Here is a 25,190-nt window from a genome sequence, read left to right as displayed (position 1 = left end):
GCATCAGAGATGTTAGGTTTTTTAAAAAGCAGGGTGCTATAGGAAAGGCGTCTACACCGGCGCCCCTGAAAGTTCGCTCAGGCAGCTCTGCTTTCCCAAGCAGCTGATGGGTGGGAAGGTTGAGCTAGTCCTCCAGACCTTGCCACACCTTCTCCGAGGGACCCTGTGCTAGGCTCCCAGGCAGAGTGGAGGGAGGGGCACTTGGCGCATGTGGCTGGTGGCTGGGCTGCCAGGGGAGGCTGTCCTGCTTGTGCAAGGGGAGACCAGCCACTCTGCTCAGATGTCCAGACACAGGCGCACAGCTCAAAGAGCTGCACACCTTTAAAACAAATGCTTGAAATAGTGAGGTGGGATTCTAACACAAGAGACCCCTGTGCCAGTTCTTAACCTGGTTCTGTCCAAGAGCAAGCACTCTGGGGGCAGGAGCTGCTGGCCCTCAGGGCAACCATGAGCATGGGGGGCCCTGTGGAGGGGCCAGACTTCCATCCGGATCCAGCTGGATCACTGCCATTTAGAGCTACTAATTTTAACTAGAAAGACAGTAATGGTCATTTCCTGAGGATTTACTTCGTGTAAGCACTGTACGAAGCGCTTCGTATGTTCTCTCATTCAATCACAACTCTGTGTTGTGGGTTATACTTTTATCCCCATTGCTGCCAGGATAAGTAGCACGGTTACGGTCACACATCTCGTGAGTCTGGAGTGAGTGGCGTCCAGCAGCAGGGCCCAAGTTCGCGGTTACGGTGTTCTCTTGCCTCTCCCAGTCAGAAAAAGCTGGATGTGCAGTTGATGACCCCTCTTTTTAAAGGATCTGATTTCTGTGTCCTTTACTTTTTGCTCTGCTCAACCACTGAGTAACTGCATGGGCACACAAGCCAAAATTCTAGACACATCAGAACTTCACAGACCCAGCGGACTCTGCCAAAGAACACTGGAGCCACCAGGAAGAATCTAGTAAGGAGGATTGTACCTCCTCAGCCATCCTGACCTGGCCCTCAGAGAGCCCGGATGCAGACGCATAGGCTGGACCTCCCCGATTTAGGGGAGTCCAGACTGCAGGGCTCCAGCGCCACGCTGATTCTCCTGGGGAGCCAGGGTGGGCCTTGAAGTTTCTAACGAGGGCCTGCAAAGCCTCCTTCGAGCTGACCTCTTTCTGGTGAGCTGGAGTGCCAACGACCTGCAGGCCGCCAGCCATTCAGTCACGTGCCTGTGGGGCAAATGCAGGTCTGGACAGACCTAGGAGTCCCTGCCCATTGCCAAGTGCCCTGAAACACCACCGTCACAGAATCTGTCATAGACTCATGCCACTCTCACGGCCGTGTCGTTTTGGTCATGGTGGACTCCAGCTCCAAACTGAAACACCTTCTCTCCTTTTATCAGCTTACTCCCTCCCATACACTCCAACTCCAGTGTCACCCCAGAATTCCTGTGTTGAAATCCTAGCCTCCAAGGTGATGGTCTGAGGAAGTGGGGCCTTAAGCAGGTGATAGGTCATGAGAGTGAAGCCCTCATGAATGGGACAAGTGCCCTTTTACAAAAGACCACAGAGAGCTCCCCCACTTGTGCCATGTGGGGACACAGTGAGAAGACACCTCTCTCAGAACCAGGCCTTGGGCCAATACTAGATGCCAGATCTTTTGGCATCTTGGACATCCCAGCCCCAACTGAGGAATTTCTGTTTTTCGTGAGCCAACTTACGGCAGTCTGTTAGAGCAGCCTGAACTGACTAAGGCACCAGTGCTCTATTATAATTAAATTTCTAGAGAAAAACTTCCCTAGTACACATCTCAGTCTTGCATCATACTGTCCAACTTGTCCTCCACCTGCATTTCAAGGTCAGTAACCAGCCAGAAGGCAGCACCTGGGTGTCAAGAGGAGACTTCCGCTGCTGAGACCTTGCAGGCAGCACTGTCAGCTCACCTTGCTAGTCTCTGAAGAATGTCCCTTGACCATTCACAGCTTCATACGACTTATTTCCCATCCATCAAGCACTCCCATGCCAATGGTCACTTAATAGCTGAAGATATCACAGGCTGCTTGAGCAGACCTGGAAGGAGCCTTTTGGCAAGCTAATGAGGAATTTAAATGTTGACTGAGCCAGACAGCAGAGGAGACCAGCTAGTGGGTGATACCCAGACCTATAGATAAACCTACCTTTGACAAAAGGAGCCATGCTACAAGGAATTCTTAAGGGTCTTAAAAGCCATTATTATTACCTTATTACCCTGGCATTCACTCCTAATTATTCTGTTCCTGGCTCTGGCTATGCCCAAATCAGCATGACCTTACCTCCTCCTCCATTATTTATGACAACATCTGCCAACCTGAGATCAGGAGCCATCTCTATGGGGTAAAAAGTGGCCAACAACCCTCGATGCCATCTTAACTCCAATAACCAGTACATTGGGATGGGTGTGGGCCAACACAGTGGTCATGAGAAGTACTTCCCACTTCAGGGATGCTCTAACTGGTCCTTTAAATGGGCTGGGTCGTCAATGACTGTGCCCTGGCTGGTCCACAAAAGCAAACTGCAAACCCTAATCTGTTAGATATTGTAGGAAATTACCCAGGAATTTCTCCCATCTCTTATCCTATCTATTGCTCCCTCCTCAGTGCTTGCTTTCCTCTCTGTTACCGTATTTTTGGGCAGATTTTGGCACCTGTTTTTGGCTTACTTGGATCTGACACCCTTTTGGATTCTATATTTTGTATTTTGGCACTTCTGCATGGTTTAAAGCTTTGCCTGCCCCTTTGGCTTCACAATCTCCCATTGCCTCCAGCCAACACTAATCAGTCTATGCCTTTCAGTGCTGCTACTTCCCCACAAGCAACTATGGTACTTGGGAGTAGGGAGGGAAACTTCTTTTAAGAGGGTCTGGAAATATTGTTCAGAGCTGGCTGAAATAGCTTTTTGGAACAAAATTCAAAGTTATTATCTCAGTACATAGTAACCATAGAAACTGATTGTTAAAATAAATGAATCGGGCATGATTGTATGGATATGTAGGTTTTGAAATCATCCAACATAATCTTGGGAAAATGCGTTGCTTGCCAATGCCCTCGGGCTTGCAGGCATGGGCTAGAGAGTTTTCCCAGGTGTGGATGGAGGCTAGGGGGAAGCTTAGAGGTGTATGACAGAGACAATCCTAGGACGGCATCATTATATACTGATATTTTATATCAGGGAGCTAGGGAGCTTTTGGTCTTTTCTTGTTGGAAAACAGGAGGAATGGCAGGGCAGAAATGTGAAAGTGATCAAGAGAGAGAACAGGAAAGGCAAAGGATCCTTGATCTTGGGCCCTGATTTTTGTCTCTTAAACATAGTGGGGAACCAGCCTGTCCTCAATAGACATAATTTTATAAAAGTTTCTAGGTCCATTCCTGGGAGCTCAGAATACATTTTCTCTCTGAAATAATGCTCTATAGGATTTTATGAGTTAACATTCATAAACAAAAACTCTTTACAGGTGTGTTTATGTAAAATGTTCTAAGTTCTCACTTAGGGATAGCAAGCAGGAACACATCTTCAATATAAAATACTAATCTTGGATAACATGAAGAGTAAAAAGGTACAACCACCAGATAATTTCTCTCTGTCCTACCACCATTTCTCTCTGTCCTAGCTACATGGAAATTTTAATTATAAGTACCGTTTTACTAACATACAGGATTTTAGTAATATTTTTGGAATGTTAGTAAGATTTAATAAATTATTGATTTTTTTTTTAGATTTTATTTATTTATTTGACAGACAGAGATCACAAGTAGGCAGAGAGGCACGCAGAGAGAGAGGAAGAAGCAGGAAGCAGGCTCCCTGCTGAGGAGAGAGCCTGATGCGGGGCTCGATCCCAGGACCCTGAGACCATGACCTGAGCGGAAGGCAGAGGCTTCAACCTACTGAGCCACCCAGGCGCCCCTAAATTATTGATTTTTTAAAGTCTATAGAGGATTTGCTGTCTACCTCAGGATGCTTTCTCATTTACTTGGCTAATTTTTTTCTATAGAATCATACTTTTTACTTTTTAACTAACATATAATGTATTATTTGTTTCAGGGTATAGTTCTGTGAATCATCAATCTTACACAATTCACAGCACTCACCATAGCACATACCCTCCCCAGTGTCCATCACCCAGCCACCCCATCCCTCCCCACCCCACCCCTCAGCAACCCTCAGTTTGCTTCCTGAGATTAAGAGTCTCTTATGGTTTGTCTCCCTCCCCGGTCCCATCTTGTCTCATTTTTCCCTCCCTTCTCCCCCAGGGCCCCCTGTCCTGCCTCTCAAATTCCTCATATCAGAGAGATCATATGATAATTGTCTTTCTCTGATTGACTTATTTCACTTAGCATAATACCCTCTAGTTCCATCCACTTCATTGCAAATGGCAAGATTTCAGGGTTTGTTGATGGCTGCAATATATATTTATTATATATATATATATATATATATATATATATATATCACATCTTCTTTATCCATCCGTCGATGGACATCTAGGCTCTCTCCATAGTTTGGCTATGGTGGACATCGCTGTATAAACATTCGGGTGCACGTGCCCCTTCGGATCACTACATTTGTGTAGATACATATTTCTTTCTTTCTTTTTTTTTTTAAGATTTTATTTATTTATTTGACAGACAGAGATCATAAGTAGGCAGAGAGGCAGGCAGAGAGGGAGGAGGAAGCAGGCCCCCTGCGCAGCGAAGAGCCCAATGTGGGGCTTGATCCCAGGACCCTGGGATCATGACCTGAGCCGAAGGCAGAGGCTTAACCCACTGAGCCACCCAGGTGCCCCTAGATACATATTTCTAATTGAGTAAGACAACTTAGTGGAGAGTAAGACTTAAAGAGTAAGAATATATTTATATTAAAGAATATCTGTACTAGCAAAGAATGCTTCTGGACATACATAGGTCACATACTGTCAGTACTGCTTGAGAAATAAGCAAGCTGAGGGGCCCCTGGGTGGCTCAGTGGGTTGAGGCCTCTGCCTTCGGCTCAGGTCATGATCCCAGGGTCCTGGGATCAAGCCCCACATCGGGCTCTCTGCTCTGCGGAGAGCCTGCTTCCCCCCCTCTCTCTCTGTCTGCCTCTGCCTACTTGTGATCTCTGTCAAATAAATAAATAAAATCTTAAAAAAAAAAAAAAAAGCAAGCTGGTAAATAGTATACTGAGAATATGAGTCCCATGTTTACAGCGATGCTTCTTAAGATTTTAAGCAACACGTATCAGGTAAATGTTTTTGTCCTTTGATTTCTCTCTTTTAAGAATTTTTTTTAAGGTTTTTATTCATTTAACAGAGAGGGAGAGTACAGGCAGGGAGAGCAGCAGGCAGAGTGGGAGGGAGAAGCAAGCTCTCTGCTGAGCCAGGAGCCAGATGTGGGACTCGATCCCAGGACCCTGGGATCACAACCTGAGCTGAAAGCAGCCGCTTAACAAACTGAGCCACTCAGGCGTCCCTTATTTCTCTATGATAAAGTCTCCATAAAAAGAATTGCTTTAAAATTCTTTTAATTAGATGTAAATTTTATATCCATCCCAAGTACATCTTGTTTTCTTTCAGTCGCTCAGGAACATTTAAGTGTCATTGTGGTGCACCTATCGGGGTTGGATGTGAAGACCATAGGGTGAATATATAAGGTTGAGTGTGGCTGGGGGTGGGGGGGTGAGGGACAATGACCAAGAGGTGCCTTAGAGGAGTAAACCACAGTACAGCTGGCGAGAAGCCTGCGTCTTAACTACGGGTTTACAATAACGTGTGATGAGCACAATAAAAGGGACATGTAGAAAGGACCACGGGAGCACCACAGACCTTGCCAAAGGGGCCAGGGGGCATTCAGCAAAAAAAAAGACACTTGAACTACATCTTTGGAAGTCAGAATTTAGCCACCTATAGACACAAAATTCTTTTCCAAGTAGAATGTTGGCTAAAGCTCTTTCCCATAACCACTCTAATTAAAATGATCTATCTAAACTCGTCATCACATCACCTCACTGTCTCCTCACAGACAACTGCTTCGGATTGCTGGGCTGTGACTCTGCATTCCAAGGGCATTCCGTATGGCAACCGAAGAAAGCGTGGGAAGTGCGGGCCGTGTGCCTCCCTCAGGGATGTGGCTGTCACCTGGCAGGCCCCTTCCAGGCACCTTACCCTTGGCTCCTCCTATAGCATGGGAGAGTCTTTCTTTTTAGGATTTGGGGGCTCGACAGGTTTGGAAGGATTGGGGAAAGGGAGGCTTCCTTGAGTTCTACTGCCGGGCGAAGACAGGAAATTGAGCAAGTCAAATGGCAGAGGCAAAACCACGGTGGAAGGTTTGTCCGTGGACAGGGACTGGAGGGTGTGGAGGTACCGCAGCTGAACAGCGGCCGGAGTGCCTGCCAGGATCTCCGCTGCCCGTCTCAGGGACTCCGACGCGGCCCTCTCTCCTTCCGCAGCGATCACCTGAGGAGCAGATGCGAAGAGAAGCTGAGTGATCTTTTTCCTTTTCGTGGCTTCAAGGTTTTCCTCCCTGTTCAGTGTTCCTCGGCCAAGAAGCACAGCGCGCCCGCCAGGCTCCAGGCACGGTGAAGGCACATGGCAGACGGCCTCCTCCTCCAAGGATCCTGATCTAGGGCGGAGCAGTGGCACTCTTCGTTGTAATTTAAGGCCGAATTTGTCAAGGGCCCTGACAAGTGTAGTGATGTGTGAGGGCAGTCATTAATTATGTCCTCTGGGCCTTGAGAAATGAGTAGGAGTTCCCATACTGAGAAGTTGGCCAGCATTCTAGGTGAGGACGTGGCAAAATGAATGAGGGAACGTTTCAGAGGAAAAGGCACGAAGCTCACCATCCAAATGCCACCTTAACGTGGACAAAGAGACTAAACTCAGATCTAGAAGCAGCTCTGCCCAGAGGACCGCTTGCTTCCCCTTCCTCCTCTCAACACTCCCGGGATCCCGAGCTCTTCTGTGGTGGGGTTCTTCTTCGCCTGCTTTCTGTTCTTTACGAGCAATTTGTCTCCCCTTCAGTCCATCCTCATTTTCCTTTTCCTCCCACCCCTCCTCCCACCCCCACCTCCATCCCCAGGAGCTTCTGGCGGCCACAGCTGTGCTAGGCTGGGCCTGGTGGCACCTTCTCTTGGCTCTGGCATTGCGGGAACCGGGCCTCATCTCGGTCGTCCCTGCACAGCCTGCACTGAGCTAGGGAGGCGGTTCTTTGACATGAACTCATTAACACAGAGGGGACGTGGGGCTGATATTACTTAGGGAAAGAGGCCTTCGTGAGAGAAGAGGGATGGAGGGTGGGGAGAGGCCTTTCAGGAGAGAGAGCAAAGGCAAGACTCGAGGAGGAAGAGAAGCTCGCTGTTACCAGAGGCTTCAGAGAGCGGGCGTCGTGGAGGGGGCCATGTGGCATTAGTCAGGTGGCTGTGATCACGCTTTGAGGGAATTAGTAGGAGGGGTGAGGGGCATGAGCTCGGGGATGAGCCGGGGGTGAGGAAGCTGCAGGCCACACGCCTGGCCTCGGGGGGAGGCTGCCCGCTCCGCGCTGGCTCACCCGCACTTTGGCCTGTCTCTGCGCTTCGGCCTCCACAGCCAGGGAGTGCTGGAGCCCCGCCGGCAGCCGGACGTCCTTGCTGGAAAGGAAAGAGGGTGGGCGGGCAGGTGCGTGAGCCGCACGGCTGTTAGCAGCCAGGGCTTCGGCCAGGCAGCCAGCGTCTCTGCTGGCACTTCAGGATGCACATGCCATCTAACAGGGTGGCCGCCCCCAGGCCTCTAAGGTCAATGGTGGGCGGAGAAGGGCCGCTCGAAAGTCAGGGCCTCAAAGGCAGACACTCATGGTCGGTGATGCTACGGTGGCAGCACTCGGGTTTGTCTGTGCAAGTAGAACACATTCTGTTGTTGATGGAGGATTATGACTTTTCCTGCTTAAGGTTTAATCTAAACCCCAGCTATTAAATTTAAACGATGAAAACAGCTTTGATGGGGTGCCTGCGTGGCTCGGTCGGTTAAGCGTCTACCTTTGGCTCAGGTCACGATCCTGGGATGGAGCCCCTGGTCAATCAGGGAACCTGCTTCTCCCTCTCCCTCTGCCATTCCCCCACCTGTGCTCTCTGGCTCGTTCTCTCTCTCTCTCAAATAAATAAATACAATCTTAAAAAAAAAAAAAGAAAAAGAAAAACAGCTTTAACAAGCTGGGAAGACATCTAATTTTCTAAAGGAATTGATTTTGAAAAGAGCAGAACTGACCACATAAGAGCAATACTTAATGTATTACATAAAAGATACAAAACTGTATTTTTACTCTGTTTGCAACTATGAAAACGACGCAGCTGGAAAACAACTGGCACTTCCATGGAAAGTTAAACATGGAGTTACCATACGAGCCAGTAATTCTGCTAGGTATATGTGAAAACACGTTCCCACAAAAGCTTGCACATGAACGGTCGCTGCAGTGTTCTTCGGAATAGTCCCAACGTGGAAACAACCCAAATGCCCATCGTGAGTGAGCAGGTGATCCCAATGGGCTGTACCCACACAACGAACAGATAGTATATGACCGTCAAAAGGAATGACGTCCTGATTCCTGCTTCACCACGGATGAACCTTGAAAACAACATCCTGAGTGAAAACAACCAAACACAAAAGGTCGTGTAATGGACGACCACTTTTGTCTGAGACAGCCAGGACAGGTGAGGGCACATTAGTGTCATTGGGCTGGGGGGCAGGGGAGCAATGAGGAGTCCCTGCTTGATGTGTGTGGGTTTTCTTTTGGGGGCGATGAACATGTTATGAAATTAGACAGTTGTGATGGTTACACCACTCCGTGAATACAATAAAAACACCCCGTTGTACTTTAAAATGGTTATAATGGTGAGTTTTTATGTTATAGGAGTTTTATCTCAAAAAAGTTGTTTTAAACCCATGGAGAGAAATATCATGAAAGTAACCTGCCTAAATGTTACGGAGGTTGTGTTATGGCTGTGAGTACTAGGTAAATTTTTTTGTCTCAATTTATGCCAATGTGGCTATAGTGCTAACCTCATTGAAAATAATTTAAAAAATTATTTTAAAATAAAACCAGAATATATCCGTTTGTCACATTGCTTTTCTTGCTTAATTTCCTACCCACATTTCTGTTCTCTCCACTTTGATTCCCCAAATACAGGTCACTGCATCCAAGGCCACCTGTGGAGGGAAGAGTTGAGATGTCAGTGAGAACCTCCAGGCGAGTAGAGCACCCCTGGGCCCTCACGGCCATTGTTCTGAACTGAGAAAGTACATTTCCTTTGAAGAGACGTTCATCTCCTATTTTGTATTAACCTTACGGTGTCTTGCAAAAAGTTGCTTAACTTGGGGCGCCTGGGTGGCTCATGTCATTAAGCACCTGTCTCTTGATTTCGGCTCAGGTTGTGATCTCAGGGTTGTGAAATCAAGCCCCACATTGGGCTCCATGCTGAGTGTGGAGCCTGCTTGAGATTCTCTCTCTCTCTCTCTCTCCCCCTTTGCCCCTCATCCCACGCTCTCTCTCTTTTTAAAAAATAAACTTGCTTAACTGCACAGTGCCGCTCAATAAATATTGGGGAATTAGAGATGGTGTGGTAGGCTGAATAATGGCCCCCAATCCATGTCCTTATCTCTGGAACCTGTAAATGTTACCCCAGAAGAGACCTTGAAGATGGGATTAAGTTTAAAGGATCTTAAAATGGGGGAGATTACCTAGGATCTTCCCTGTGGGGCCCAAAAGCAGTCACAAGTGTCCTTTTAAGAGGGAACAGAAGGAGATGTGACTATGGAAGAGGAGAAGGTAATGTGATTCTGGGGGCAGAGTTTGTTGCGATAGGAAGGAAGGGGCCAGGAAGCTGGGGAAACAGGCGGCCACTAGAAACTGGAAAGGCAAGGAAATGAATTCTCCTCTTAGAACCTCCAGAAGGAAGCAGCCCTGGTGCCATCTTGACTTTGGCCCCAGTGAGACTGCTTTTGGACTCCTGGCCTTCAAAACCATACGAGATCAAACTGGCATCATTCTAAGTCACCAAATGTGTGGTAATTTGTTACAGAAGCAATGGGAAACCAATACAGACGGTGAACTTGTTAAATTGTTTTAAGATGCATTTATTAGAGAACCAGAGTCTAGGCTCTCCCAAATGGTTTCATTTAGAGGTGCTTCCTTCCTGCTGGTGGCGCCCATTTGCCCCACTTCCTTGTCCCAGAAGGCAGAAGACAATGAACTGTGGGCTCTGGAAAGGCAGGGCAGGGCATGGCGCACCCAATGGGCGCCCATACTCTTTTCCGATTCACTCGTTTCTGAGGATTTCTGTGGCTAGACAGCTAGCTAGCGACTAATCTGGGGGGTGGTGATGAGAGGGCGTGTTGAAAAGACCTCATGTAAGCAGTGGCATCTTAAAAGACAAATAGGATTTTGCCTGTGGGGAAAAGGGAAGCATTCCTTGCAGAGGCACCGGGGAGCAGGAAGTGCTGAAGGCCAGAGAACGCTGCGGGAGTGTGGGGTGAGGGAGGGGGGTTGGAGGGTTAGAACATGGTGGAGGGTAAGGGGAGATGGCAAGGGATGGGGCTACAACAGCTGGCTCATTTGTTCACTCATCCGGAGAACATTGTCTGACTGCTGTGTGACAAGCCCTGTGCCGGGTGCTATGAACAAAGAGATGGATAAAATATGACCCCTGCCATTGTGGAGTCCATAATCTGGGAAGACACATGTGGACATACATAAATTATAATCCAGTGTAACAAAGGCAAGCTTGGGTGTCCAGCCTCCGGACCTTGTCTTGCATCCTTTAGAAGGAGTGATGAAGAGGAAGAGAGGCTGAGGGGCCAAGGGGAAGTGCACTCAGATGGGATGAAGGGCAGAACCAGTGGCAATGACTTTCAACTTCTCACTCAGCTGTCAGCTCCTTGAAGGATGGCACCTTCAACAGTGAATGCCTGCCAGATGCTTCCATTGCATGTGCATCAATGAATGACCAGTGAAGAGATGAATAAAAGAGAAAGAGGTATTTCAACATATTCAATGACAAACGTATCAAAGTACCTTTATATCTTGGGCAATGCTCTTCCTCTCTAGAAGAATTTCAGTGAGGGATCGATGTGCTAGGAGACGTTTCATGGTGGTCTGCACAAGAAATTGGACTGCTCTGGGCACGTGAGCAAGACTGCTTAGGAGGAGAGAGGCATTTTCCATTCGGTAGTAGCAAATGGCATCTATCTCCATTATAAACATGTCTTTGGTCACAACCTGGGCAGAAAACAAGAGTTTGGAGAATAGGCCTTATTTTAGGTCTCTTTTCCCAGGTGAGGATAGTGAAGCTAAATGTGTTCAAGGGAAATTTTCTCAGTATGATTACAGGGGGAAAAAAAAAGAGTCTTTGGCCCACCCTTTTATTCAAAATAGATGTGTTTTTGGAGATTATGGGGTTTTTATGAAATATACTAAACAACTCACTATTTAAAGGAATCCTGTTGTAAATAGTTTTAAAATTTTATTTATTTTTATTAATAATTATTTGCTTCAGGGGTATAGGTCTGTGAATCATCAGTCTTACACAATTCACAGCACATACCCTCCCCAATGTCCATCACGTAGCCACGCCCCACTCCAGCAACTTTCAGTTTGTTTCCTATGATTAAGAGTCTCTTTCGGTTTGTCTCCCTCTCTGGTTTCATCTTGTTTTATTTTTCCCATCCTTCCTCTATGCTCCTTTTTTTTTTTTTTTTTTCAGATTCCACATGAGTGAAATCATATGATGACTGTCTTTCACTAATTGACTTATTTCACTTAGCATAATCCCCTCTAGTTCCATCCATGTCATTGCAAAGGGCAAGATTTCAGTTTTTGATGGCTGCATTGTATATATATATATATACACACACACATATATATGCATATATACTTCTCACATCTTCTTTATCCATTTATCTGTCATTGGACATCTGGGCTCTTTCCACAGTTGGGCTATGGTGGACATTCGGGTACAGGTGCCCTTTTGGATCACTACATTTGTATCTTCTGGGTAAATACCCAGTAGTGCAATTGCTGGATTATAGGGTAGCTCTTTTTTCAACTTTTTGAGGAACCTCCATACTGTTTTCCAGAGTGGTTGCACCAACTTGCATTCCCACCAACAGTGTAGGAGGGTTCCCCTTTCTCTGCATCCTCACCAACATTTGTCATTTCTTGACTTGTTCATTTTAGCCATTCTGACTGGTGTGAGGTGGTATCTCACTGTGGTTTTGATTTGGATTTCCCTGATGCTCAGTGATGTGGAGCACTTTTTCATGTGTCTGTTAGCCATTTGGATGTCTTCTTTGCAGCAATGTCTGTTCAGGTCTTCTGTCCATTTCTTGAATGGATTGGATTATTTGTTCTTTGGGTGTTGAGTTTGATAAGTTCTTTATAGATTTTGGATACTAGATCTTTATCTGATAGGTCATTTGCAAATATCTTCTCCCATTCTGTTGGTTGTCTTTTGGTTTTGTTGACTTTTTCCTTTGCTGTGCAAAGGCTTTTGATCTTGATGAAGTCCCAATCATTCTTTTTTTTTTTTTTTTAAAGACTCCATTCATTTATTTGACAGACAGATCACAAGTAGGCAGAGAGGCAGGCAGGAAGAGAGAGGAGGAAGCAGGCTCTCTGCGGAGCAGAGAGCCCGATGCGGGGCTTGATTCCAGGACCCTGGGATCATGACCTGAGCCGAAGGCAGAGGCTTTCAGCCACTGAGCCGCCCAGGCGCCCCCCAATCGTTCATTTTTGCCCTTGCTTCCCTTGCCTTTGGCGATGTTCCTAGGAAGAAGTTGCTGTGGCTGAGGCCGAAGAGGTTGCTGCCTGTGTTCTCCTTAAGGGTTTTGAAAGATTCCTATCTCACATTATGTCTTTCACCTATTTTGAGTCTATTTTTGTGTGTGGTGTAAGGAATGGTCCAATTTCATTCTTCTGTATGTGTTTGTCCAATTTTCCCAGCACCATTTGTTGAAGAGACTATCTTTTTTCCATCAGACATTCTTTCTTGCTTTGTTGAAGATGAGTTGATCGTAAAGTTGAGGGTCCATTTCTGGGCTCTCTATTCTGTTCCATTGATCTGTGTGTCTGTTTTTGTGCCAGTACCATACCGTCTTGATGATGACAGCTTTGTAATAGAGCTTGAAGTCCAGAATTGTGATGCCACCAGCTTTTCTTTTCTTTTTCTTTTTTTCAAGATTTTATTTATTTATTTGACACAGAGAGAGAGAGCGATAGAAGGAAAACAAGCATGGGGAGTGGGAGAGGAAGAGGAGGCTTCCCGCTGAGCAGGGAACTGGGTGCGGGGCTTGATCCCAGGACACTGGGATCATAACCTGAGCCCAAAGGCAGAAGCTAAACGACTGAGCTGCCCAAGCACCCCTGCTTTTCTTTTTCAACACTCCCCTGGCTATTCAGGGTCTTTTCTGGTTCCATATAAATTTTAGGATTATTTGTTCCAGCTCTGTGAAAAAAGCTGATGGTACTTTGATATGGATTGCATTAAATGTGGAGATTGCTCTAGGTAGCATAGACATTTTCACAATATTTGTTCTTCCAACCCATGAGCATGGAACATTTTTCCATTTCTTTTGTCTTCCTCAGTATCTTTTGTGTGTATTCTATAGTATTCTGAGTACAGATTCTTTGCCTCTTTGGTTAGATTTATTCCTAGGTATCTTATGGTTTTGAGTACAATTGAAAATGGGATCGACTCCTTATCTTTCTTTTGTCTTATTGTTAGTGTATAGAAATGCAACTGATTTCTGTGCATTGATTTTGTATCCTGACACTTTACTGAATTCCTGTATGAGTTCTAGCAGTTTTGGGGTGGAGTCTTTTGGGTTTTCCACATAATGTAAATATCAGGAATACTCTTTCCTAGATGAAAGCATTCAGTTAATTGTTTTAACCTGATGCCAAAAAAAAATGTGCTAAAAGGAAAGCACGTTCTAGGAAACAAGTGCTCTGATATGTTGTTTGCTGAGTATATACTAGGCAGCAGACGGGTGCTACACACCCAGAGCCCAAAAAGCTGCTCCTTCTCAGTATTTCCATTTTTAGACACTTATAACAAGGACATAGTTTAAGGATGTAACTGCAAGGATGTCATTCATAGTGTTGTTTATTATAATGAAAAATTAAAAATTAAAAATAAATTAATATTCACAATAGGGAATTGTGAATTGTGGTACATCCATACAATGAAATGCTATGTGCTCATTTAAAACAAAGGGCGCCTGGGTAGCTCAGTGGGAAGAGCATGAGACTCTTGATCTTGAGGTTGTGAGTTCAAGCCCCACGTTGGGTCTAGATATTACTTAAAAATAAAATCTTGAAGAAAATAAGACAAAGGGATAGAAACATAGCTTGAAAACATGATCCAACAGAGGGTTGAGTGGAAAAAGGCATGTTATAAAATAGTATATGTATACCTGTCTGTAAATACAGCCACATAGAAAAATTTGAAAGGATATACTCTGATAAAAGGGGAACTTAGCTTAGCCAAGCTGACCCATAAAATTAACCATCACAAGGTCCTTTGCCCATTTTTAAGTGAGTTGTTTGCTTTCTTGTTGATTTGTAAGATTTCTTTATATATTCTGGGTATTAAACCTTATCAGAAGCATTATTTGCAAATATTTTCTTCCACCCCCATAGGTTACCTGTTCATTCATTTGATCATGTCCTTTGATACACAGGAGTTTTTAATTTTGATATAGCCCATATCTCCACTTTTCTACTTTTGAGCTTAAATAGTCATTTTGCCTTGGACCAGAATTGGTAGCTCAGCCATATGAAATGTAGAGAGAAAGCAAAATCCAATCCAATCCAAAAATTGACTTACCTCATGAAAGGGTATCTCCAAAGTTTGGAGACGAAGGTCAACCTTGTGATAGGTATCCAGGCAGGGCAAAAAGAAGAAAAGGCCTAGAAGAGGGTGGTACGGAGATTGACAGGTGAATGGTTAGTATGGAGATTGTTTGGGCTTTACCTCTTTGAGGTCAGGTTGCATATTGCATTGCTTTCCTTAGTCTCCAACTACAGACTGATTGGGTAATCCGTCTCTATCCCTATAGTGAGTCTGTGGTTGCTAAAGTTACCACATAATTTTTTGTTCAATCTAGGACACTTTTGAGGGTAAAAGGAGAGCATTGTTACAACTTACTCTAGGATAACAGATATAAACAGGGATTAACCCCAGCAAAATGGGCTGTATGGTCTCCTTGGTCATGGTGCTGACCCCTCCAGATCTTGGGTAACATGTCTGTCTTCTTCACTAGATTTAACTCTCTAACAAGAGTGTCTTATGAACATCTATTAGTCTTAGTGCCTTTAAGGGGCTCTGTAAAATTATTTTTGAATCCATCCATGTACCATTATGAACAACTTTAGAGCCGGCAAACTCTGGAGCCCAGGACCTCTCAGAGGAGCAGACTAGCTACTATCCCTTTCTAGTTGCAGTAAAGAAGGATGCTGAAAACTAGAACCAGAACAAATGCTCCCTGTCCTAGACCACAGGCTCTGGTTCTACTTTTGTGTGGATCCATCTGCTTGTTCTGAATTGTCAAACTCGGATTTGTGTCTTCTAGTCTAGTCTAGTCTCTATTCTCTACCTGTTTCTATAGAGCTGGCTTGGCTCTTGGATGCTTGCTAATATATGCACCTGGGACTTTACTCCTTCCCATGCCTTTCTGGCTGGCGGGGATCTGCAAACCCCAACTACTAGACTTTGTGGACTAACTATACTTCTGTCTGTGCTTCGATCTCTGGACACCAACTCTGCTAGACTTTAAGGTCCTAGAGATCAGAAACCACGTCTCATGTATCCATCTTTGCCTCCCGGGCAGTTAGACATCGTCTAAACCACAGGAAGTGCTCAGTCTATGTTTTCTAAATTCCACGAACTAAAGGCCAATTTGTCACTCAGATGCTGGACTTTGCCTATCTCTGGTTTGTTCTGACCCCCCCCCCCCAAAACAGATTCTGAACTAGCTCACAGCACTCTAACCAAAACATGTTCTGCTCAAACCGGTGCCCAGCCATGGGTCTTAGGCCTACTTGCTACACCAGTCAGCCCGGCCCCGGCACTTGACTCTCTATGCCCATCCTCTCTCTTGGCCATTGTGACGGGATAGTAATGCTCTCTGAAGACTCTTTCATAACCTGTGTTACAAGTAACAGATTAGTCAATACAGATATCACGAACCAGGTGACTTTATATAATCTGAGGTCCATATTATGAATATGCACGGACTGAAGAAATTGGCAAGTCTATGGCAGGGGTAGAAGGGTGTTTCATACCAGGGCCTTTGGCTCTTCCAGGAAGCAGGTGTCCCAGTCGGAATATTAATACTCTCTCATACTCCTGTGCAACCTAAAGGGAAAAATAATACTTTCGAAACACTCCAAGAAAGAAAAAGTCTTCAAAAGGCCTTGGCACATGAGAATGATCCTAGGTATCAGAAAACTAGTTTTGAGAACTAAGAAAAAATTTCTATTAACATTTACATTTCCAGAATGTACACTTAGTAAAGGTAGAACTTCAGAAACCTTTGCAAGTATATTGGCCTTGTTAATTTTTGAGCCCATGAACAGAATTTTGATTAAAGAGTCATGATGATCTAAAAAATAATGCTTCTACGATGTCCAACATACAGAAATCAAGAAAATCACAGTGTGTTTAATCTTGTAGTTTGCTGTAACTTCTCCATTATTAGCTTTTATAATGATCCCACATTTGCTATTTAATGGAAAGAGGGAGTATATTTTAATACCTCTTGTGATAATTGTTTCAAACTGCAATTTCTTCTGAAGTTGATTCACAATGATTCAACTAGATCTCAATTTGCCAATTGCCATTGGTGATCATGTCTAGAAAAATGAAGTGTGCCCTGAAAATGTGTAGCATTTTTAAATGACACAAAGGAAGATTCTCTTTGTGTAGAAATATCTGTATGTTAGAAGAGAAACAGGGAAGTTAACACACACTACTTCAAAAATAAACTTCAGTTTTTCTGGCCCAGTATCAAAATCTGGGTTCTACTGCTTGCTTATCATTAGTTTATTTGGTCTGTTGATTTGTATATGTGCCCCACCTGTGAACTCTTGTTGAATGAACAAATGAATTATTTGTGACTATAGACATGCTTTCCTTCTTCATCCTTCCTCCACTTTGGAAAGCTCCACTGAATAATAATTAGTCAAATATGAAAATGCAGTAAAGAGACAAAAAGTAACACATTTTGAAGTGTGATTCCTAAGGGAAGAGCTCCGGCCCCCCCCCCCCGCCACCCCCCAACTAAAGTCCCTTGGGACATGGCTTGTTGATCTTTCTGAGGTTTACAAGTCCTGTACCTGAATCCTGCCTTTCTTGTTGAAACAATGAATGAGAAGGAATGCCTACCTAGATTTGTTTCCTAGAGCAGGCCCCGGGCACCTCCGATTTCCTGGTTCCCTGGCATTACTTGTTTCTTTTCTGCCTTTACTGGAAGAAACAAATTCTTCCTAGAGATGCAGAGGAGACTTACTCCTTTGAGACCTTGCTCAAATGTTACACATCATTCTGCTTTTGTATCCTCTACCCTTAGGTTTACCATTTTTTCCTCTCTAAAAGTTTATTTAATTATTTTAGAGAGGGAGAGCATGTGCACATGTGCATGCACAGGCAGGGGCCAAGGGAGAGGGAGAGAGAATCCTTAAGCAGGCTCCCTGCTGAGCACAGAGCCCAATCTGGGCTTGATCCCAGGACCCTGAGATCGGGACCTGAGCCAAAATCAAGGGTCGAGTGCTTAACCCACTGAGTCACCCCAGGCACCCAAGACAAAATGGAATTGAAAACAAACACACAAAAATGTGCTGGTGATAAAGAGGGACACTGTATAACAATAAAAGGGTCAGTGTGTTGGGAAAGTATAACAATGATAAACATATATGTACCTAAAAATAGAGATCTAAAATACAAGAATCAAAAATCAAAAGAACTAAAGGGAGAAATAGACAATTCAAGCAACAATAATAATTGGAAAATTTAATATTCCACTTTCAATCATGGAGAGAACAACTAGGCAGAAGATAAACAAGGAAGTAAGACTTGAATAACACTATACACAAACTAGACCTAACAGATATCTACACACAACACCCAACAACAGCAAAATACACTTTCTTCTCAAGAACACATGAAACATTGGGGTGCCTCTGTGCTTGGTCGATTAAGCATCTACCTTCAACTCAGGTCATGATACCAGAGTACCAGGATTGAGCCCTATATTGGGCTATCCACTCAGTGGGGAGTCTGCTTCTCCCTCTGACTCTCCCCCCTCTGGTGCCCTCTCTCTCACACTCTCACTCTCTCAAATATATAAGTAAAAATCTTCAAAAAAAGGTAAAAAGAACACATGAAACGTCTATAGGATAGATCAAATGTTAGCCATAAAACAAACCTCAATAAATTTAAAGCTATTGAAATTACACAAAGTATGTTATCTGATTACAATGGAATGAAATTGGAAATCATTAACAAGGAAATTTGGGGAATTCATAAATATATAAAAACTGAACGACACACTCTAAAATAACAAATGGATCGGGGTGCCTGGGTGGTTCAGTGGGTTAAAGCCTTTGCCTTCAGCTCAGGGCATGATCCCAGGGTCCTGGGATCAAGCCCCACATCGGGCTCTCTGCTCAGCAGGGAGCCTGCTTCCTCCTCTCTCTCTCTCTGCCTGCCTCTTTGCGTACTTGTGATGTCTGTCAAATAAATAAATAAAATCTTTAAAAAAATAAAATAACCAATGGATCAAAGAAGAAATCAAAAGAGAAATTAGAAAATATTTTGAGTTGAATGAAAACAAAAACTTAGATACCAAAACATGAGAGATGCAACTAAAGCAGTGCTTAAGAGGAAAATTTATAGCATAGATGCCTATGATAAAAGATAAAAAATATCTCAAAATAAAATCCCAGTTGTCTACCATAAGACGCTGGAAATAGAAGAGCAAACTAACTCTAAAGCAAACAGAAAGAAGAAATTAATGAAGATTAGAGTGGAAATAAATGAAATAGGAAATAGAAAAACAATAGAAAAATCAACCAGAAGTTGGTTCTTTGAAAAGATCAACAAAATTGACAAATACTTAGCTAACTGGACCAGGGAGAAAAAAAAAGAAGACTCAGATTCCAAAATCAGGAATGAAAAAAGGAATTACAGGAACATCACTACTGTCCTTACAGGGGGAAAATTTAAAAAAAGATGATAAAAGAAAATACTATGAACAACTATATGCCTCAAATTAGATATAACTTAGGTGAAATGGACAAATCCCAGTATAGATGCAAGTACAAAACTGACCTGAGAAAAAAACAAACTGAAAAGACCCAGAAGTAAAAGACTGATTAGCAGTTTCGAAATTTCCCACAGAGAAAAGTCCAAGACCAGATGGTTTCACTGGTGAATCGTGCCAAACATTTAACAAGCAAGTAATACCAGTTCTTCACAAATTCAGAAAGAGAAGAGCAGAGAAATCCGTCCAACTGCTTCTCTGAGGCCAGTATTTCCCTGATGCCAAAACAAGAGATCGACATCACAAGGAAACTACAGACCAATATGTCTTATGAATATAGATGTAAAATCCTCCACAAACTACCAGCTGCCTGAATCTGGGAACATAAAAAGAGGATTAGACACCATAACCAAGTGGGATTTATAACTAGGAACACACAGTTGGTTTAACATCCAAAATTCAATGAATGTGATACACCATCTCAATAGAATAAAGGGCAAATAGCATGTGATTATCTCAATGGATGCAGAAAAGGCACTGGACAAAATCCAACACCCTTCTGTGAAGAAGGATGGCTGGGGGGTGGGATGGGTGCTGGGGGCAGAGGAAGAAGAGGAGGGGGGGGAGAGGGGGAGGGGCGTGCCTGAGAAGTGCCATCAGCAACGGTCCCAGCAGCACCTGTAGTCTTCCAGTCAAGGACTTGATCTTCCCCGGGAGCTCCAGCCAATGACAGCAATGGCAGGGGTACTCGGGCCTGGCCATTTCTGCCCATCATGGAACTCCTCTTTGAAGCGGACTTTGCTCTGGAGTTCCCCCTCAGCTGGCCAATACTACACCCCAGTCTGAGGTTCTTTCTGTCCCATCCTTCCTTCACTTCTCATAGCACAGGTGTCAGACCTGCATTCTTGTCTGACAGCTCTCTCTGCCTACCCTTACTCTCTCTTCCTTAATCTTTCACAGACAATGCCTCCCAATGACTCCCAGAGGAGTAGGGGGGAGGCCATTCCATGCAGAGCAGACAGCACATACCAAGTCACAGAGGACTGGAGCTGGGGTCAGTGAGAGGCACCAAGAAATTCCTTTCTGGGCTCTCACGGAATCTTACCTTTATGCAGAACCAGATCGAAAAAGGGAAGGTCACGATGATGAAGAGCAGGGATGTGAGGACAAGGAGCCATTCACAGACCCCTAAACCTGAAGACTTGGTACCTAAAACAAAACAAAACAAAAGGAAAAGAATAATTATACTGGAGGGGCACCTGGGTGGCTCAGTGGGTTAAACCTCTGCCTTCAGCTCAGGTCATGATCTCAGGGTCCTGGGAATCGAGCCCCACATCGGGCTCTCTGCTCAGCAGGGGGCCTGCTTCCTCCTCTCTCTCTGCCTGCCTCTCTGACTACTTGTGATCTCTCTGTCTCTGTCAAATAAATAAATAAAATCTTAAAAAAAAAAAAAGAATAATTATACTGGAATGTTACCATATTCACTGACCAGTACTTGTTCATCCAGTTCTTGGTAGGAGGGTCAGAGCAGTGTGTAGACTTTGCTAGAAATTTAGAGGGAGCTGGATATCAATGGTCAGTTCGCATGATGGGACATTGTCTGGGCAGGGCTCTGTGGGGCTGTGGAAGGTGGAACAGACTTCTGGAAAGGCTGTAGTGGGGTACCTGGAAAAAGCACAGAATCTCGGCAGAAGGTCTGGATCGAGTTCTGGCTCCACCATTTTCTGTCCAGTGACCTTAAGCAAGGCACATGACCTCTTCAAACCTGTTTAGTTGGGGTGCCTGGGTGGCTCAGTTGGTTAAATGTCTGCCTTCGGCTCAGGTCATGATCCCTGGGTCCTGGGATCAAGCTCTACATCAGACTCCCTGCTGGGGGAGGGGGAGTCTGCTTATCCATCTCCCTCTGCCCCTGATTGTGTGCTCTCTCTCTCTCTCACTCACTTTGTCTCTCAAAGAAATAAATAAAATCTTAAACCAAAAAACCCCCGCAAAACCTGTTTCCCCATCTATATGGTGGGGATGTTAACTAGCTCATAATAACTATCTCATAACTCTCTCATGAGATAGTTTTTATAGCATTGATATAAATAGGAAATTTCATATTTACATAAAAATCACTGAAGTGTGCTTATTAGGTATCAAGTATTGATTCTTATGTGATTCAAACCACATGAGTGCAGAGACTCATCTTCTCAGAAATGACTTCCCCGTCTACTACTTGCCCCAAATGTCTCAAATTCCTCCATTAGAGTCTCTTCTTTGGATTAGGGTGTGGATCTCCAGACAGTCTTTGAAAAAATCATCCCTATGGGGTAATATCAGCCTTGTAGCATCTAGAAATAAAAGTAATGAGGAACTGGACTGCAGAACTCCAGATTGCTTGAGTAATAAAGGAAAATGTTTCAGGAAAAGCTAATCTCAAGAACACAAGCCTCCTGGGTTATTTACGTTGTATCCCTAAGGGCTTAGAATAGTGCCTAACCTAATATAGGTGCTCGATAAATTTTTTTTTCACTTTTCTTTCTTTTAATACCTAAGAGTAGGTGCTCGATAAATATTTGTTGACTTGTAAGGATGAAGGAGAAGTGGATAGAGAAAATTATTTAAATGGACTAGTTATGGCAACCTCAAGAATTTTAATTTCCAGGTCCTGGGAAGCTGGCCAAAGCGATGCTGTTTGTGAGTTTAAAAACATCACGGATGACCAGAAGTTGACTAAAGATTAGGAAGGTGAAAAGCCTATTTTCAAGGGATGGGGGAAAAAAAGGAGGAAAACTAGTTGGTAGCCTTGAATATTTGATTTCTGTGACTGGAAAATAATTGGCAAGGTCATCACCAAATCAATCACTTGCTACACAAGCATCAGCCCAAAATTAGCATCAGCACTAAATGCTGTAGTATGGTAGCTCCTAAAGTGTGTCTCATGAAACACTAATCGCTCCACAAAACAAAACAAGAGTTCCCAGGACAAACAAGTTTAGGAAATCCTGTGTTCCCTGTCCTACTCCTAGAGCTCCCCTGTTCACATGCATATTGAAGCAGGAGAATCCCTGCAGTAAAGAAGCATTCTTAGCTTTGTTTAACCTAGGATTTCCCAAACATTTGACCAGGCAGTGTTTTCTCCAAGGAAATTCATGTCCCATAAAATTTATTTCTCACACAATCCATTTTGGGAAATGCTGCTTTATCAACATCGTGTTGGTTTTTTACAATATTCTTCCTTAAGGACAATAAGGGTGGTACTGCCATGTTTAATTAGTTTATAAACATATTTCAATTGCCAGTGGTGACCATGGCAAGTAAAAAGAAAGAAATACTCCTACGGACAAAATAGCATTTTATAAGGGAAGAAAGTCCTCAAAATGCCTTCACATAGGAGTTAGAGATGTGAACAAAAAAAAACCGATACTTAATACCCCAAATCTAACTTATAGCTTTACTCACAAAGTATTGTTCTCTTGGAATGAGTTCCTTGAATAGTCAGCTTTTTTGGTTTAAGTGAATAGTGAAATACTAAATGTTAAGGCAGAGAGAGTCTTAGATAGGCCATAGTCTAAGAAGCTCCAACATTTTGGTAAGGTGAAGCTCTTTTCATCTTTCTCTAATCTTTTTTTTTTTTTTTTAAGATTTTATTTATTTGACAGAGATCACAAGTAGGCAGAAAGGCAGGCAGGGAGAGAGGGGGAAGCAGGCTCCCTGCTGAGCAGAGAGCCTGATGCGGGACTCGATCCCAGGATCCTGGGATCATGACCTGAGCTGAAGGCAGAGGCTTCACCCACTGGGCCACCCAGGCACCCCCATCTCTCCCAAGTCTTAAGGAGCCTGGCTGAGGGAGCATGGTGCTAGGTGAGCCGGAGGAGGGGCTGTTGCTCCTCTCCCTCCCAGGACCCCTGGAAGTCACAGAAACTTCCCAGACAAGGGCTCAGCAAGGCCACCTCATCCTCAATGGGACTTCTCGTCTATTGCTTAGGGTCTTGGGCTCCAGTCACTTTATAGCTGGAGAGACTGAGGAAGGTCCGCAAATTCCTTGCCTGAGGCCACACAACTGGTGGCAGTGCTAGGACCCTGAGGAGGAAGCAGGGGCAGCACCATGCACGGAGGGGCGGAAGCTGGAACTCCCCCCTCCCCCGCTTCCAGCCGTAGGTCTTTGGCAAGGCATTTAATTTCCCCGAAAGTTTCCCTATCAGCGATGTGGGAACAATAATAATACTCAGTAAAACACCGAGTGTGTGCCTGGCAGATATTAAAGGGGGCCTCCGTTCCTTGCTTACCCCAACCGATGTGGTCTGAAGCAGGATACCTACAAGACCTCTCACCTCAGCAGTACTGCAGCATTGAACCTAACAAACCTTTAAAGACCTGAAGTTTCCGACGGATGAAAGGGCATCCGTTGGGCCAAACAGCATTAAAATGATCCATATAAATTGCACCAACTGCACGAATCTTTGTCAAATCACACCTTTCAATGCACCCACATATACTGCATTGCTGGTAACCAGGAAATGATGTTAAAATTTCATAGCCCGCAGAAAGCAAAATAACACACGCTTCCTTATCGACTTTCCGTTAGACCTTTGCCATTCTACACTAAAGGTGTAAGGCATTTTTTTCTTCCATTTACTCTAAAAAGGATTGGAAACAGATAAATTTGTACCTAAGAGTTGCTCCACCCACAGAAGCCAAAAAGACATCTTTTCCCAGGGATTCCTTCCTTTGGTCTAACCTTCCTCTATTTTAGCTTGCAAGGATTCTGTTCAAATTGGGTCTGTTCTTTGCTCCCAGCTCTGTGCAAAGTGCTTTGAGTGCCACATCTCCTTTTATCCTCACACCTGCCCTCCCAGGTAGGTGCAGTTGTTTTCCCTCTGGCACAGCTGGTGAAGGCCGCACCTCTGATCCCATGGCTAGCTAGTTGAGGTTTAAATTCAGGTCTAGCTCTTCTCCACTTGGCTCTGCTGCCAAATGATCACCCCGAAGAAAGGTTAAAATACTTTTAGGTAAGGGGCGCCTGGGTGGCTCAGTGGGTTAAAGCCTCTGCCTTCGGCTCAGGTCATGATCCCAGGATGGAATCGAGCCCCGCATCGCATCGGGCTCTCTGCTCAGCGGGGAGCCTGCTTCCCTTCCTCTCTCTGCCTGCCTCTCTGCCTACCTGTGATCTCTGTCTGTCAAATAAATAAATAAAATCTAAAAAAAAAAAAAAAACTTTTAGGTAAGACTGAGGGGTGGGGATGAGGGGGAAAAGAATAAGCTGTTCAGTCGCCCAGAACCACCAGTTCTTGAATGTCTGCACTTAGATTAGGTGCCCATATACTCTTCCTTGGCCACAACAACTCCTGCAAGATTCCTTTGCCAAAATCGCTCCTTGGTCCTCAACCTGGACCACTCTCCCTCCCACCTGTCATCCAAGGCTAGCCTCTGAGACCAACAGTATTTAGTTGATGTCATCTGTATTTCTTCTGATGTATTTGGGTCCCCATCACTGGGAAGGAGGATGGCGGGTCCTAACTCGGGCCTTTCATTTTCTGGGAATCAGAGCAGGTCCAGCAGGCTGCTCTGGCCTCGGTGGCTCTCAGCGCCGTGACTCGTTCTCCTCGACCTGCCGTCCCTTGGGTACCACGCGGAAAGGCCACCCCATCTCCCGCATCTCCGACCTGCTATACCTTCCTCGGGCCGCTCGCTCTCCAGCAGCGCCACCACCTCGGTGCCCTCCTCACCGGAGCCCCGGACCTCATCCACGTCCACCACGGTGGCTGCGGGCGCGGTGGACTCCCCCCGGCTCCCCGCCTGCTCGCGCCCTGCGTCCCGGCGCCCACGGCCTCCACCGCCCCTCTCGGCCCTCGCCCTCTTGTTCTCCTTGTGAGGGGACCTGCCGCCTCTCCCGTGGGCCTCTCTGGAGGAGCTCCGAGCCCTCCTCTCCAT

General features: G+C 44.9%; 1 protein-coding gene across 2 annotated transcripts; it reads right to left on the bottom strand.

Moving 5' to 3' along the window:
* Positions 1–6,164: 6,164 nt before the first annotated feature.
* On the bottom strand, positions 6,165–25,190 carry LOC111150919 (NPHS2, podocin). Of its 2 annotated transcripts, XM_022508607.1 has the most exons (8): positions 24,932–25,190; positions 20,380–20,483; positions 16,297–16,369; positions 14,840–14,922; positions 11,029–11,232; positions 9,109–9,164; positions 7,534–7,612; positions 6,165–6,443 (listed from the first exon to the last, which is right to left on the bottom strand). In XM_022508607.1, the coding sequence occupies exons 1-8, from the start codon at positions 25,188–25,190 to the stop codon at positions 6,165–6,167; spliced, it is 1,137 nt and encodes a 378-aa protein (XP_022364315.1). The 2 variants fall into 2 exon arrangements, with proteins under 2 accessions (XP_022364315.1, XP_022364316.1); XM_022508608.1 differs by lacking the exon at positions 11,029–11,232.

This window comes from Enhydra lutris, unplaced genomic scaffold (genome assembly GCF_002288905.1).
Source record: "Enhydra lutris kenyoni isolate GAN:26980312 unplaced genomic scaffold, ASM228890v2 scaffoldscaffold24, whole genome shotgun sequence".
Lineage (NCBI taxonomy): Eukaryota > Metazoa > Chordata > Mammalia > Carnivora > Mustelidae > Enhydra > Enhydra lutris.
Note: the sequence above shows the minus strand (reverse complement) of the source record. Positions and strands in the feature narration are given on the sequence as shown.